Below are 16,189 nucleotides of genomic sequence, written 5' to 3'. Positions count from 1 at the left end.
TTGGAAGTTTTCATTGATACTTATTACAATATCTCAGTATAGTTTATGCAAGTATGCAAACAATTTTATATATTTACATGAACAAAATTTATTTAAGGATAAAAATATGAAAAATCTAGTAGAATTTTATTGTAAAGTTAATCAATTAATGGGTTGAGATTGCACTTTTCATTTACTACTGGAAGTAGTTTGGGCAGTTTAATTGTTTTTTTATTAATTGGTGTTGTATCCCCTTGAAAGGCTGCTAATATCTAATATTTAGATGCTGAAATTTAAAAATATTGAATCAAATGTACATGTCTTTGAAATTATCGCAATTTAAAAATCTTATCAGCCTCTCTTTGCACCTTTTGAATCAATTGCTACATCCTTCAAACATTCCATAAAAGACAAATGACCACAAAAGGAGAAGGATTACGCAAGGGCCAAATGGCCCGTGTCCAGGAAGGTGAAAAACAATTGCGAAGACGTAAGTGTCTGTGATCGTCTATGATCAATGATGTCTCCCAAACCTTTCTCGCTGATTGGGCTCTCATTTGCAAAGTTCTAGACTACATACATGGAGCCATCACATAACCAGAGCCTAGAAGTTCTGGCCAGTTACATGTCTCGTACTCATAGCACTGGAACTATATAAAGTCAACATTGGTATATCAGGAAAAGACTGGTATTCGGCGTTCGCTACAGAGAACAAAAGTTATGGTGCTGTATTGCACTTTTTGCTCAAAATAATGACAAACCAGAAGTAGAGGCCAGTTGTATCACTCGGAGTCAAGTCAACATTGATCAAGACTCTGCTATTCTCCACAAACAACAAACGTGATGCTGCATCATGTCGCAATTCCATCCTGCCTGTAAACAAGCACACAGAATATCCAAAAGATAAGTTTCATTCCAAAGTGAAAAACCTAGCAGGCGGGATTCCCCTTTTATTTAAGTGCCCAGAGGTGGAGGAAGGAATTTATAGGATGACACAAGAACTGCGGCAACAAAAGCAATTTGTCATTCTCTGGTGGCGGCAAGCAATCTGTCAGTCAGTTCTGGTGGGTGGTTACAGATCCAATGAGCAGTGGCTGGAGACCATTTCCTTCTCTTTTCAGGCATTCGAAAACAGCGAAGCCACAAGAATGGCCGGATGAATTCATTTGCCCGATATCGAAATTGCCCATGGCCGATCCTGTGATAGTGTGCTCTGGACAGAGCTACGAGAGGAGATGCATAGAGGCGTGGATGAAACTGGGGCAAACCCGCTGCTATGTCAATGGTACCCAGCTCCTCAATTCCGCAGTCATTTCTAATCTCGCACTCAAGACTGCCATCTTCAATTGGTGCCAGGCCGCTGGGCTTGCCAAGCCCAGCGCCCCTGATCCAGAGGCTGCCATGAGTTATGCCCTGAAGTTGCTCAATCGCAACACTTCCTTCAGTTCTGCAAATGGGTACCATTCAACATCTCTCTTGAACGTTGGTCGTTCTCAAGCTAGGTCGGAAAATAATGATGATGCCAATGTGAGGGTTTCAGAACCGTCCTCAGGGTCATCACAAGACATTTCTGTACCCTTTCCTCTGGCCACCAAACCCTATAGTTTTTCATCTCAGCCCCCAGAAGCACATGAGGTGAATGAGGTCTCTTGTGATTCTGAATTGTTTGCCAAGTTTGCAGCAAGGCTTCGGCAATCCCAGGCTCTGGAGCAAGAGGAGGCAGCCTCAGATCTAAGGAAGCAAACTAGGACAAATTCCGAGACTCGGGTTGCTCTGTGCCATCCTCTGCTGCTTTCTGCACTTTTACCTCTGCTGACCTCCAGATACTCAGGAATTCAGATAAATGCTGTTGCTGCATTGGTCAATATTTCACTGGAGAATGAGAACAAGGTGAGTGTTGTGCGAGCAGGGGCAGTTCCATGTCTAATTGAAGTTCTGAAATCAGGTCATCCAGAAGCACAGGAGCATGCAGCTGGAGCGATCTTTAGCCTTGCCTTGAGTGATGAGAACAAGATTGCGATTGGAGTGTTGGGCGCCATTCCCCCGTTGCTTCATATTCTGAGAACCAATGAGGAGAGAGGAAAGCAGGATGCTGCCATGGCCCTGTACCACTTGTCATCTGCTCCGAGCAATGGAAGCAAGCTAGCGAAGGTGGGTGCAGTCCCAATTCTACTGGGTATTGCTCAAGATGAGAGATCCAAGATTGGCAGTAAAGCTTTAATAACCCTTTGTAACATTGCTGCCACTTCTGAGGGACGCAAGGCGTTATTTGATGCCAATGCCGTCGCCACTTTAGTGGATATTCTTGCCAAACACCAAAAGAACAGAAGTACAGCCAGCGAGGAAATGCAGGAGCAAGCAGTTGCAGTTCTTTTGTTACTCTCTCAGAACAATCTCCGCTTTGTTTCTCTAGCGATGCAAGCAGGTGCTGTGGACCTGCTTGTTTCGCTCTGTGAACATGGTAACTCAAGAGCAAAAGAGAAAGCCTCGACTCTGTTAAACATAATAAGAGAAATATCCTCAAACGAAGAGGAATGCTCAGATTCTATCCTTCCAAGGGCTCAGACTAGAAGATGGGGACGTGCTGGTTTGACTGGACCAAATTCAACAACATTTTGATTTTTCTTTTGATTGGTTCCCTATAGGCTACATGGATTTTGCAGCTGCAGTAGACATGTCCATGTCCCAGGTAGTGATGGACACTGTATTTAAACTAATTCCAAGTTCCAGCATAAAAATTATTTTGAAAAAGTGCAGTACATGGTTTTTTTTTTTCCTTTCATATAGATATCGATTCTTCACAGGCTTCAAACAAATTTTGAAAAGCTTCTGAGTACGAAGTTTTAACTAGATTGTATATTTCATATGCCCTAGAAGTTGGGCCCTTTTATAATGCCTTCAGTTAAAACACACAGCGTTTGGCTTTCTAGGATGGGGAACTCCTTGTAGTCCTGTTTTCAGATTGATCATTTGATCTCACTCTTTGTTCCATGATATAACACTTTGTTCTATGAAGTAACATTCTCAGAATAATTGAAATATTAAGAATTAATACTATGTCATGGTTGCATTACTCACAGGTTTGCAGCATATTTCATGCTGTACTACTACATTGGAATCTCATCTGTGCAGGCATGCATGGACACTTATCTAGACAGTAATAAAATTCTAATTATGGTGATCCGAACAAGATTAGGCAGCATTGTTGGTATATATAATCTATTTATGATTAGGCAACGTTGTTGGCATATATAATCTATTTATGTTGATCTTTTATGCCAACTCAACCTTTCTCTTATAAATCACAGCAAGTGCAAGGCTACGCCAGTGCACAGAAAGGACACCAAAACTAATATGTTCCATTTTGTAACAGGAATTGTCGATTGTAGAGGCTGGGTAAATCTATCCAAATCTCTGCATAGCATGTTCCCCAATAGAGAAATTATTTGTTTTTCGTGCCTGAAATTGTCAAGCAGGGATGTAAAGTTGAATTTCTTTTCTAACGAGTGTATTAAGAATATAAATGACAGTTATAGAGCCCTTGCTATCGCATTTTTGACTGCTTGATACCCAATGATTTTCTCATGAGAAGCGATGATGCGAGTAAATTGGGACACGCAAGAAAGGAACATCTAAATCATAAAATACTTTTACTCATGCCTTCCAAACAATACAGAAATATCTCAAAGAAAATAGTGTTATGTGAGAGTTAATGTGGAAAGTTTTGTAAGTGACAAATCATGGACAGCTATAGTTTCTATGTACAACTTATTTGTCATGCCATTATAGGGTTTGTACAGATTACAATTTTTGGTCATCTTCTATTATCATAGTCTATATATGATCTATAGACTACTGTGTGAATATAGTATAAATGATAACTTTTTTAGATTCAAGTTCTATTATTACTGATTTAGTTGTTATATATGCAATATATAAAATGTGGAAAATAGAGAATAGTGCAATACAAAAACACACTAATCACAATGAATACCATGATATGATTTGGGAATTTTTTTTGGGAAAAACCCAATCAGAAAGTGAGATTACTTTGCTCTTTTTTGTCTAGAATGGAAATTGTGCAAATACAAAGGAGTAAGCAATCTCTATGGATTTACTTGAATCATGTGGCCCATTGGATGGTACAAAATACAAACCCCCTCTGTTATGCTCTCTATCCACTGTCAGCTGCTCTACTCTATTATGGAACAAAATGCACTCAAATAGAACGGAACCCTTTTTCCTTCTAGTAGTCAATTTATATTATAGCCTAATAACCAACTAGGGGTTAAATTTGACCCATTCAATTGTCAACGTAAATTACAACTCGATGCTTCTCGAATTATGTTGGTCAATCATGATAGGTCAACTTTCTAGAGGCATAACTTTCTCATATGAACTCCTATTGAAGTGATTCTTACATTGTTGGAAATGTATCAATGTGTATATTATGGAATCTAGATCCATAGTAAGTTTAGGACAACAAAACATGGTCATTTAAGGCTTCAAAATGGCTCCTAAAGTTTGTCACCAAGTTTTTCCAAAGTGGGATTGTTGGTAGAAATGACCTTGCAAGTTTATTCCTCTAATGTTTCCACTCAAAAAACATTGAGATGGATGACCATAATAAATGATCCAATCCAGATCAAACCTCCCAATTTTGGGACATTTTTGGTCCCCAGAAGCTTTTACAAAATAAGGTGAGAAAAAATTTCTCTACCTTCTCCTTAGAGTACCATTTAGCCTTGTCTGGAAGTTAGCCTTTCAACCCAATCTGCCAAAGATCATGCCCCCACTATCTTGTAGTTTTGGACCTATTTTGCAAAATTGTATCCTTTATCAACTTTGTCTAAGCATTTGATTCTAAATCCTCTATAGAAGATATAACATACTCCCCTTCCCAACCTAGCATGGAAGACTCGTAAAGTTTCAAATTTTCCACATTCATCACCAAGTAAATGTGCATATGTGGGGGTAGACTAAGTTTATAAGCATTATCTCCCACCTTTTCCGATATCTCAAAAGGGTCATATAATAAAGCCTTGATTTTCATACCAGGACCATATAGTCTCTCCTTGTTCAGTGATAACTATACTATGTCTCCCACCTTGAATAACTTCTCTATCTTTTTGTTAATCATGCCCACCTTTGTACTTTTCATGTGATTTCTTAAGTGTCTCACGTATTTTTTTTTTCCCACTAGAAAAGACCAGAACACTCTTATATTAATAGGAATGTTTTACATATTCGATCGGTCTTTAACCAGTGGTGACAACACTTCTTACTAATGTCCATCAGAGCAAGCAACAAAGATCTTCAGTGCCAACAAAAAATACCCTGCCTCTCAATGAGGCATACATTGCAAAGAGTAACAGTGACAAAAGAATAGAGACAAAGAAACAGAGGAGTGGCTTCAGCTCATGCAAAATCCTAATGGCAAAAAGAAAATAGCAGGGGGCAGAGCTTATAGCTCAAACAACCCCTATCCGCAGATCGCTCCACTTTGAAAGACCTCGAAGAACATATACCCAGGAAGCATGGGCACCCCATGTTTGGAAAGAAGGTCTGCTTCAAAGTTTTGCTCACGGTAGATATGTTGGAAAGAGACCTCCATGAAGGCAGACCTCAGCTCCGAGATCATTTGTGCCCAGTTGCAAAGTGAGGGGACATCTAGAGTATGTCGACCTTGAATCCATCTGATCACCGAGAGGGAATCTCCAACAACCAGAAAATTGTCTAAATCCAGCCATTTGGAGCATTGGAGGGCACCCCATAATGCCAACAACTCAGCCCGACAGTTATCCCCAACACCAACAGACCAATAGAATTTGTAGTGGACAAAGGGATCCAATTTGAGTAAGACACCACAACCACAGTCGCCATCTGAGGAAGCACCATCAAAGAAGCAAATCGGGAATATGCCATCCAAATCAATGAATGAAATGGATCTGGATGGGGCTTTGGGGTACCAAGGCCGACTTCCATGAAAAGGGTCACGATCCAGAGGGAGGCATGCATAGTGTTGGAAGGCATGCCTTCGAAGATCATCTTATTTCTAGATAACCAAATGCCCCACAAGACATAAATGGGGACAACTCTATAAGTAATGGCTTGAAGAGACCAAGACTCAAAATAGGCAAGAAAGGAGGAGCAATCATAATGAATATTGATACCAAGGAGGAGAGGGACTGTAGTCCATATGTCAACAACAAAGGGGTAGTGCAAGAATAGATGGAGACAGTCCTCAGAATCCAACTGGCAAAGAGAACATCTACCAGGCCCCACAAACCCTTTTTTCAGCAGTTGATCCCAGGTGAGGATGCGATTGTATAAGACCAACCAGGAGAAGCATTTAATTTTTAAAGGGATTTCCCATAGCTAGAATTTGGAGGTGCAACCTGCAAGAGGAAGAGGGGGAAGCTGGAGGAAATATAGTCATGCACATCCTTGGCAACAATCTGCCCATTCAAAATCCGTCCATCCCAAACAAGTTGATCAAGGCACATAGTGAATGAGATGCCAACCTGAGTGAGAAGATTGTGAAAAGATTCCCATTCAACTACCAAGGCATTTGGAATGCCTAACTGCCGAGTATGAGGCCATACTGAAGCACGAAAAGGGAAGGGAATGTCTGATCTGAGGTTGGCCAGATTATGGAACTCGAGCTGGATGAGAGTGTGAATCAAGGGGACCGATAATATGTGGCAGCCCACCATACCTTTAATGGCATCCTTGCCAACAATAATTTGTTTTCGATCACCCACCAACCACTAGAGATTGTTGCAGAGACACGGAACAACATGTCTGAAACTACGCCAGATACATGATGCATTGGGATTCGATGGAAGTGTCTCACATACTTGCAGATGGATCTTCCTGATCTTGTTAATAAATTCCTCCACCTTTAAATCATTACTTATGAGATCCTCCCTCACTCCTTCCTATCCATATGCAATATTCTAAGGTCAAGGTAGAAACTGTCCAAATCAAGAGTCAAATGGAGACGTACTAGATGGAGTGTGCAATTCTTTGTTGTAAGAGTGTTGTATATATATCATATTTCATCCCAAGTCTTCGGATGCTTCTGATTATAACCCTTAAAAAGTTGTATAAAATCCCAGAGTACTTATGTTTTCACATCTGTCTATGGATGTTTTGTAGACCTATTCAACTTTGTGCCCATGTTCTCACACACTGTAGTCCAAAATGTATTAAGAAATATGGCATCCCTGTTTGAAATAATGCTCCTTAGTATCCCAAAGTGCACCTAGACCTATCTAAAGACCAAGTTTGCTATTTCTTCCCTATTGATGGTGTTTTTACAAGGCAAGAGAAACAATGTAAACTTTGAAATGAGAACTTATACGATTCCCTGTTTCGTCGAGGTAGAAAAAAGTCAACCGATTTTGAAAAGTGGTGATGTAGAATACATATATATTTTTTTCCGGAGCATATTTTTGACTCTTTAAATTTTCGTATGTATCAAATATAAATATTTGTTTTTAAATGTTAGTGATTTTCGCTGATTTTGAAACGTGTTGATGCAGTATCAACCCCTTTTTTAGAGGGCTTATTTTTGACACTTTATATTTTCAATGTATTAACTGTGGATATTTTTTTAAAATCTAACATTTTTTGACACTTTAATTTTTTTTTATGTCCAATTGTTTTTTAAATGTTGATTACTTAACGAATTTTCTAGTCTTATTTTTTTTTTTTTTTGTTAATGTTGATTACTTAAAAAAATATATAAAAAGACAAAAAAATACATTAAAAAATGTGATAAAAATTTGAAAAAAAACCATATATATATATATATATATATAAAATCAAAATACAACCATTTAAAAAAACTATTAAAAAAACTGAAAAAAAAAAAATTAAAATCAAACCATTCAAAAAAAATAGAAAATTAACCCAAAAAATAAAAAGGGCTTAAAATTTTTTAAAAACAAAATTGCAACCAAACAATTTTTTTTTTTAACTATAAAAACTAAATTTTAAAATTTTAAAAAACATAAAAAAATAATAAACCTAAAAAAGCAAGAAAAAAAGGAGATTAAAAAAAAACAATATAATTAAAAAATTTAGAAGTCAATGTTAAAATCTTAAAGAAAAATTATTAAAAAAACTTAAAAAATATATATATTAACAAAAAAAAATTGAGGCATCCCTACCCACAGGCTTGGGGGGTGCGGCCAGCTCCGCTTGCCTAGGGCCGCTCCCCCCTGTGCCCATAGACATCGATGTTTTGATTTTTATTTTATTTTGTTAATATTTGTTTTTTCAATTTTTTTTAAGATTTTAATATTGTATTTCTAAAATTTTTAATTATATTTTTTTTTTGGGTTATTACATTTTCTTTATGTTTTTTTTTTTTTTTTTTAAGTTTTAATAGTTTTTAAATTTTAATTATTTAAGATCTTTTCAATTTTTTTAGTTAATTTTCTAGTTTGTTTTTTTTTTTTTTTTTTTGTAATGGTTTGTTTTTAATTTTTTTTGGTTTTTTAATAGTTTTTAAGATTGTATTTTTATTTATTTATTTTTCTAGTTTTTATTTATTTTTTTGTTTTTTTCAAAATTTTATTGTAATTATTATTATTATTATTTTATGTTATTATTATTATTACTACTATTATGTTTGGTTTGACTTTTTTTATTTTTTGTCCTTTCTTTTAAATCTATGTTTTTTCTTTAAATATATATTTTTATTTACTTTTTGTTATTTTTTTTTAACTTTTCTTGTTTTTGTTTTTTTTCATTGTTTTAATTTTAATTTTTTATTTTTAAATTTATGATTTCATTATTTTTTTGAAATTTTAATGTTTTTCGGAGTCATGATAAAATCTTTTACGTAATTTTTTCAAAATGTTGAAAATTTATCCAAAAAAAAACAGACATTATTTCATCATCAACACATCAACACTTTTCGTTTTCAGGGTGTTTTTTGCACAAAAAATTGGTTTTCATTGTCATTTTTAAAACATGTTGAAAATTTACTTTAGAAAAAAAAAAGTGATATTCCAGTTTTTTCATGTTTTTGAGGGATTTTTTGATTAGATTTCTAGTTTTGAGTTTATAGTTCCTGTTTCAAAGTTTACATTGTTGAGAACACACATCTTGTTGAACCTATCAATTACCATGAACCGGTAGCCATGTGCCTTCTTGGTTGCTAGTTGATCGGAATCTAGATTAGGGGCAAAAATTTTCTCAAAAATCAAAGTGCTTGGAATTGCTCAAAACTTGAATAACCGCATCTGTCTCGGCGATACGATCCCAACACAACTCGTTTCACTCAAAATAGAGTTCGTACGAGAAAGTTAGAGCCTACTATCTGTTTTGTCAAACATGCAAATTTTGGGTACAGGCTGACTGGGATGCTGAGTAGGCATCCGTATAGCCTAGTCAGCAAAAAGAATATTTTGAGAATATTCCTTAGAGCCTGCTGTACATTTTGTCAAATAGACAAATTTTGGGTACATGCTGACTGGGATGTTGACTAGACATCCGTATAACCCATTCAGCAAAGAGAATATTCTCAAAATATTCCCGCAGGTGGCTCAATCTGATTTTGTGATGCAGGAGCATCTAGTTCGAGCCAACAATGTGACGGGGTGGTCACATGTTGTGGCTAAATGCAAGACTTGAGGAAGACTTAGTTGTTAAATTTGTGTTAATTTCAATAAGGCTAGGTAGTTAAAAGTGGTCTAGTTTAGTTAAATGATGATAAAGATTGAGTTATAACTGAATAACTAATTCTTTCATGTGCGGAAAGTAGTTAGCTATGACTTATGTATAACTTCTTTTTCTGGAAAAAAAAAGGGGAGAGAGGAGAGGTGAGGCTTGGACAACCAAAGATATAAGCCTCCAGGCAATTGGAAGGCCATGAATGTTGAATATCTGGTCAGGAAGAAAAGTTTGTAAGTATTTTCATTATTAATATGATAAGTGTGTTTTAGAGCTTTATTGGTGGATTTAGAAATTGGGTGTTTAAATTTCTGTAACTGGGAAGTCGAATTGCCTAATACATTTGTTAGAAACATTTTAAGACTAAATTTATGAATTAAAGAACTGTGTGAAGAAGAACCAAAGATAGTTCTGATTTCGTGGTGAACTGGCAGAACTCTGTTCCTGTTGGATTGAATTCGGTTGGCTGTTGACCGCGTTATTAAGTTGAATGTAGATCTGGAAATCGAATGATGGCAAGTTGATGTGGAATGTGTTAACTTTGTTAAAAGTTAAACAACGTTTTAAATCGGGTTTGATAAGTTAAGTTCTAGCTTGAGATTGAATCATTGACACGTAGAACAGGGTAATGGAGCAGCGCTGGCTTAATCGAAGGTGTAGCTGGATGTGCCATCGAATGAGGTGTTCGATCAAACAAGTTGACAAGTCGTAATGTGATAACGCAATGTTTAAATCCATGTGGGAACTGAAATTGATGTCAATTGTATTTATTTCCAGACGTGATAATGCAGAGGTCAAATTATATAATTGCCGGAATCATGTTTTGCAGAAGTGGCAGGTTCGACGGATGAAGACAGATCGATTTACATAAATCGATGCTAATTTGTGTTAAAATTCCTACACAAGGAGTCAAGGGCGCAGAGAAAGAGCTGTCAATTTGATGATGGATGAATGGTAAGTCACAATTCAACGTTGGGGAAAATTGGTACAGAATGAGTACCATAATGAAGATTTTTGAGTTTATGACTTTTAATTGAGGAGCTTCCGCAATTGAGGTGTGTGCAAATTGGCAGGGATTGAAGTTATATTTGGGCACTTATTTGAGGTGCATTTTTTATAGGAATGAGAATGGGAAGATTCTGGCTTTTGCAGGGTTTACCCTTGCATCAAGTGGTATCAGAGTAAGAATAGCTCTGTGTGAAGAAACAAGTTTTTTTTTCTTAATTTGAGTTAATTGCATGTGATGAATGAATGTCAGATTTTGAAACTAATGAAGATTGCAGCACAGGGATGCAGTGCAGTTGAGGAAGGAAGCAAGATCAATCAATAGGATCTTGAAGGTGAGCTAACAAAGTATTATTTAACTCTAGTTGAAGGTTATGCTTGAACAATTTGGTTTATAGGCATAGTGAGGAAAGTCTCAGTGGGAAGAAGCAGATCACAGCTGTAGAGCAGTGATAGAGGAGTCCAACAAAGGATTCTAAGTGAATGTGGTAGAACCTGAAGATTCAACAGAGGTTGAATAAAGTTGCAGATGAGTGAAGCCTGAAGGAGCAGTGGAGAAATGCCCGAAAGGTTCCAGTAGAGGACCGGGTGATTACCAAAAGACCAGATCCGGAGGAAGGGATTGGTGAGGTAAGTGGCAACAGAAGATTTTGCTGTTGCAAAGGCTTGGTGCAACTCATGGGTGAGAAACTCATGGTGAAGGATATGACTATTGAAAGTCAGAAAGGAGAGAGCAGGGGTTCAGAAAGAGGCCACAGTAGAAAGAGGGAGAAAGAAGATGCCAAGGTAAGTGGCATAAGACAGCAGTTGACTGATGAAGAGTATGAGAAAGAAAAAGCTGAGATCGCGGTTCATCTTGGGTTATTGATGGAACTGTTACGGGAAAATATGAGAGACCAGAGACATGGTTGGAATATGAGGAAGAGAGTGAAGTGGCAGAGGCTACAACAGAAAAGAGATCAACAGATAAACATGCAGTTAACAGAAGAGTTGAGGAAGCTCGAGCAGATGATGAGTATACAGTTGAGTCGTGAAGAACTCAGAGCAGCTGAGTTGAAAGTGGAGGTTTCCATTGGTGAAACAGAGGAGGAGATCATTGATGATTTCTTGGGTTATTGGGCAGATCCAGATCAACTGGATGATGTAAAATCTTGTGTTTTTATAGCTGACAATTGTGATGTGATTACAGGTTTTACTGAGGAGGATGCACAATCTTGTGAAGCTGTCACAAGTATGGAGAAGAATCTTTCAGGAGATAAATACTCAGAAGAAGAAAGCAGCGATGCATTTGTACTTGAAGCTGTTGTAGTAGAGAGAGGAGCTCAAGAAGAGAGGATGAAGACAAAGATAATGGAAGATGCCGTAGGCAAATTTGTTCAGAGGAAAATGCTTGAAGAAGTAGGGGAAGCCGACGAAATAGATGAAGTTATCTGCAAGCCAGAGGAAGGAATATCTCTAGATGATGATGAGGAAGTGGTGAGATCGTATGAGGGTCTCAAAATTTCAGAAGATAACTTGCATCAGCATACTGAAATGTTGACAGGAAGACTAGAAAGAAATTAAGAGAAACATGTGACAGAAGATAAAACTGATGGAACCATGGAAACACAACCTTGTGGGAAAGACGCAAATAAAATAGTTAATGTTCCACATAAGCTTCCAACATTGCATACACCGTTGTCAGAAAACTTGGCTACAATGTTGCCGCTCGAAGGAAGTTCAGGTATGCAAGAAGGCTAGATGAGCATCAAGAAGAGTATTTTATCAGTAGAAAAGAACTCGTTAGTTCAAGATGTAACATCTAACAAATATTTTGTAGAGCATGTGCAACTTTCCAAGAGCAGCCTGAGAGAGACAGAAGAGGTCAAAGAGGGTTTAAATGACGTGGAAGTATCGGTGCGACAGGCAGGGGAAGACAAATCAGCGTTTAATTTTCTATTTGTTGGCCAACGGAGACCTGGCGGAAATACCATCAAAGGTAGGGATCAACCTTGTTCTGCTCCCATGGTTTGGGATGCGTATCACACCGGTTCCCTTGAAAAGTTAGCAGGCGGAGACATAAAATCAATTGGAGGAAGGGTTAAGTTGCCGAAATCTTGTCTTCACGATGATAGAGGGTTGCCCATAGTTGGTAGAGACGTTTCTTGGTAGGAAGCATGTGGTCCTGGCTATTGTTCCTCTCCGCCCAATGGCTCCTCAACATTGTTTTCAAGCGATTCAGCGACACCCGCATGGAATGTAGCTGACAGTCCTGGAAGAGAAAACTGCATAGAAGATGGGAGCCCAAAGATATTAGTGAAAGTAACATATAAAGGTGAAAAGGGACAGCCAACAAATATTGTCAAAGAAGTTCATGAAGAAAATACCATGATTTCTGAAAACTTAGCAGAAGATCATCATGCTGTCATGATGATAGGGACGATTGAGTCAGCCGTGGGAGATGTTGAGTTGATCAACCTGAAAAACGTACCTCAAAGAAGACGACATGAAGCAGAGGTTTACCTAGCAAAAGGTGAAGAAAAGGAAGAAGCACTGACTGACAAGAAGTCAGCAACAGGATCAAGGAGGAAAAGGAAGCAGCGCTCATCAAGAAGCTAATGTATGGGAGAAGGAGCTAGAGTTGCTGGAGAAATGGCTAAAAACACCAGTACCTGATGAATACTGCAAGAAGTTTGCAGTAAAAGAAGCAGAAGCAGGGGAGGAAGTTCACAACTGTGAACCTGGGCAAGGAAGCCTTATTAGAATAGATGATGCAGGGGAAAAATTTGAAAACTCTTTGAAGGAGTTAAATCAACACACTGAAGTGTTGATGAAAGAAAAAAGTCCAGAACAACAAGTTGAAACTCTGTTGGAAGGAGGCACACAGCATAGATGTGTGAGACAAAGGAAGATGCAGCTGGACATCAGCAACTAGCTAGAGCAGGAAGGAAGAATTAATGAAGAAGATCGGCAAGAAGATCGAATGGAAACAGAAATAGAGAACATAAAGAAACTGATGTTGAAGCAGACCAGAAGGCAAAGGCTGGCAACATTAGAAAAGGTGATCAATCAAGTACTAAATGATTTTCAGCAAGTTAAAAGAATTTGTCCAAATGGTCCTAATGCAACCAAAAAGCTTGAAGAGATCGAAACAACATTAAAAAAAGTTAAATTTATTGAGGCAATCTCAGTGGATGATCTTGTGAATCATTCTGTTGTTGAATCCAATGATTTTCATTCAATAAAGGTGGAGCGACAACATGGAATAGAAGGAGAAAATATAACATTAGAATTTATAAAGAAAGTGATGGAAGACTTCAAGAATCTGGAAAACATACGCAGAAGGCGTGCATTTCAAATATTACTGCAAGTAAAGGATTTGCTGGAGGCGATGCCATCGCTGGTTGACATCGATATTCTGAATGGAAAGCAATTTACTGTTTGTGATGAAATCCATGGTCAGTATTATGACCTTTTTAACATCTTGGAAGTTAGTAGGCTTCCTTCAGAGGACAATCCTTATTTTTTTAATGGTAATTTTGTTGATCGAGGATCATTTTTAGTTGAAGTTATACTTGTGCTATTCGTATTCAAATGCATGTGTCCAATTGAACTTTATCTCGCAAGAGGAAATCGTGAAAGCGGGAGTATGAACTAGATTTATAGTTTTGAGGGCGAAGTCAAGTCCAAGTACAGTGAAAACATGGTTGATCTTTTCTCTGAAGTGTTTTGCTGCCTGCCTTTGGCTCATGTCCTCAATGACAAGATTTTTGTTGTCCGTAATAGTCTTTTTAGAGTTGATGGTATAAAATTGGATGATATCAAAGACATTGTTCAGTTCCGAGAGCCACTTGAAGAGGGTCTGATGTGTGAAATACTTTGGAGCGATCCACAACTCCATAAAGGGCGTGGACCCAGCGAACGTTAAGTTGGTTTGTCTTTTGGAGAAGATGTGACCAAAACATTTTTTCCAAGAAAACAATCTTGTGTAGGTGGTCAGGTCTCATGAAGTTAAAGAGGAAGATTATGAAATTGAACACCATGGAAAACTTATTACAGTGTTTTCAGCTCCAAACTATTTTGACTAGAGAAGGAAGATGAAGCAGGAAGCAGCTGACATGCTGCCTAAACGGAGGAGCAGAGCAAATGGACAACTCTAGGACAAAGTCTGGGATCCAGAAGGAATTTTATTTTTTCTTCATTCCTTTTTGAAAGCACATGATCAGGAGATCATGAATGTTTTCAACTGTGAGAGTCTGATGCAGGAGCATCTAGTCCGAGCTAGCAATGTGACGGGGTGGTCACATGTTGTGGCTAAATGCAAGACTTGAGGAAGACTTAGTTGTTAAATTTGTTAATTTCAATAAGGCTAGGTAGTTAAAAGTGGTCTAGTTTAGTTAAATGATGATAAAGATTGAGTTATAACTGAATAACTAATTCTTTCATGTGTGGAAAGAAGTAGTTAGCTATGACTTATGTATAGCTTCTTTTCTGGAAAAAAAAAGGGGAGAGAGGAGAGGTGAGGCTTGGACAACCAAAGATATAAGCCTCCAGGCAATTGGAAGGACATGAATGTTGAATATCTGGTCAGGAAGAAAAGTTTGTAAGTATCTTCAGTATTAATATGATAAGTGTGTTTTAGAGCTTTATTGGTGGATTTAGAAATTGGGTGTTTAAATTTCTGTAACTGGGAAGTCGAATTGCCTAATACATTTGTTAGAAACATTTTAAGACTGAATTTATGAATTAAAGAACTGTGTGAAGAAGAACCAAAGATAGTTCTGATTTCGTGGTGAACTGGCAGAACTCTGTTCCTGTTGGATTGAATTCGGTTGGTTGTTGACCGCGTTATTAAGTTGAATGTAGATCTGGAAATCGAATGATGGCAAGTTGATGTGGAATGTGTTAACTTTGTTAAAAGTTAAACAGCGTTTTAAATCGAGTTTGATAAGTTAAGTTCTAGCTTGAGATTGAATCATTGACACGTAGAACAGGGTAATGGAGCAGTGTTGGCTTAATCGAAGGTGTAGCTGGATGTGCCATCGAATGAGGTGTTCGATCAAACAAGTTGACAAGTCGTAATGTGATAACGCAATGTTTAAATCCATGTGGGAACTGAAATTGATGTCAATTGTATTTATTGCCAGACATGATAATGCAGAGGTCAAATTATATAATTTCTAGAATCATGTTTTGCAGAAGTGGCAGGTTCGATGGATGAAGACATATCGATTTACATAAATTGATGCTAATTTGTGTTAAAATTCCTACACAAGGAGTCAAGGGCACAGAGAAAGAGCCGTCAATTCGATGATGGATGAATGGTAAGTCACAATTCAGCGTTGGGGAAAATTGGTACAGAATGAGTACCATAATGAAGATTGTTGAGTTTATGACTTTTAATTGAGGAGCTTCCGCAATTGAGGTGTGTGCAAATTGCCAGGGATTGAAGTTTTATTTGGGCACTTATTTGAGGTGCATTTTTTATACGCATGAGAATGGGAAGATTTTGGGTTTTGTAGGGTTTACCTTGCATCAT

General features: G+C 37.5%; 1 protein-coding gene and 1 pseudogene across 1 annotated transcript; both read left to right on the top strand.

Annotated features, from left to right (window-relative positions):
- Positions 1-385: 385 nt before the first annotated feature.
- On the top strand, positions 386-2,976 carry LOC149185661 (U-box domain-containing protein 38-like). Its single transcript, XM_089412454.1, has one exon. It carries the CDS (start codon positions 1,063-1,065, stop codon positions 2,596-2,598), a length of 1,536 nt encoding a protein of 511 aa, XP_089268580.1. The 5' UTR covers positions 386-1,062; the 3' UTR covers positions 2,599-2,976.
- Positions 2,977-13,633: 10,657 nt separating this feature from the next.
- LOC149185660 (serine/threonine-protein phosphatase 5 pseudogene) lies at positions 13,634-14,308 on the top strand (annotated as a pseudogene).
- The last annotated feature ends 1,881 nt before the right edge of the window (positions 14,309-16,189 follow it).

Source organism: Pinus tabuliformis, chromosome 3_1, assembly GCF_031772625.1.
Source record: "Pinus tabuliformis cultivar Carrire ecotype Pingquan chromosome 3_1, CPIR1, whole genome shotgun sequence".
In the NCBI taxonomy this organism is placed as follows: domain Eukaryota; kingdom Viridiplantae; phylum Streptophyta; class Pinopsida; order Pinales; family Pinaceae; genus Pinus; species Pinus tabuliformis.
Note: the sequence above shows the minus strand (reverse complement) of the source record. Positions and strands in the feature narration are given on the sequence as shown.

What these genes read in the sequence shown, in the direction of transcription:
- LOC149185661 (XM_089412454.1), top strand. Translation starts at nt 1,063, where the DNA reads ATGAGCAGTGGCTGGAGACCATTTCCTTCTCTTTTCAGGCATTCGAAA.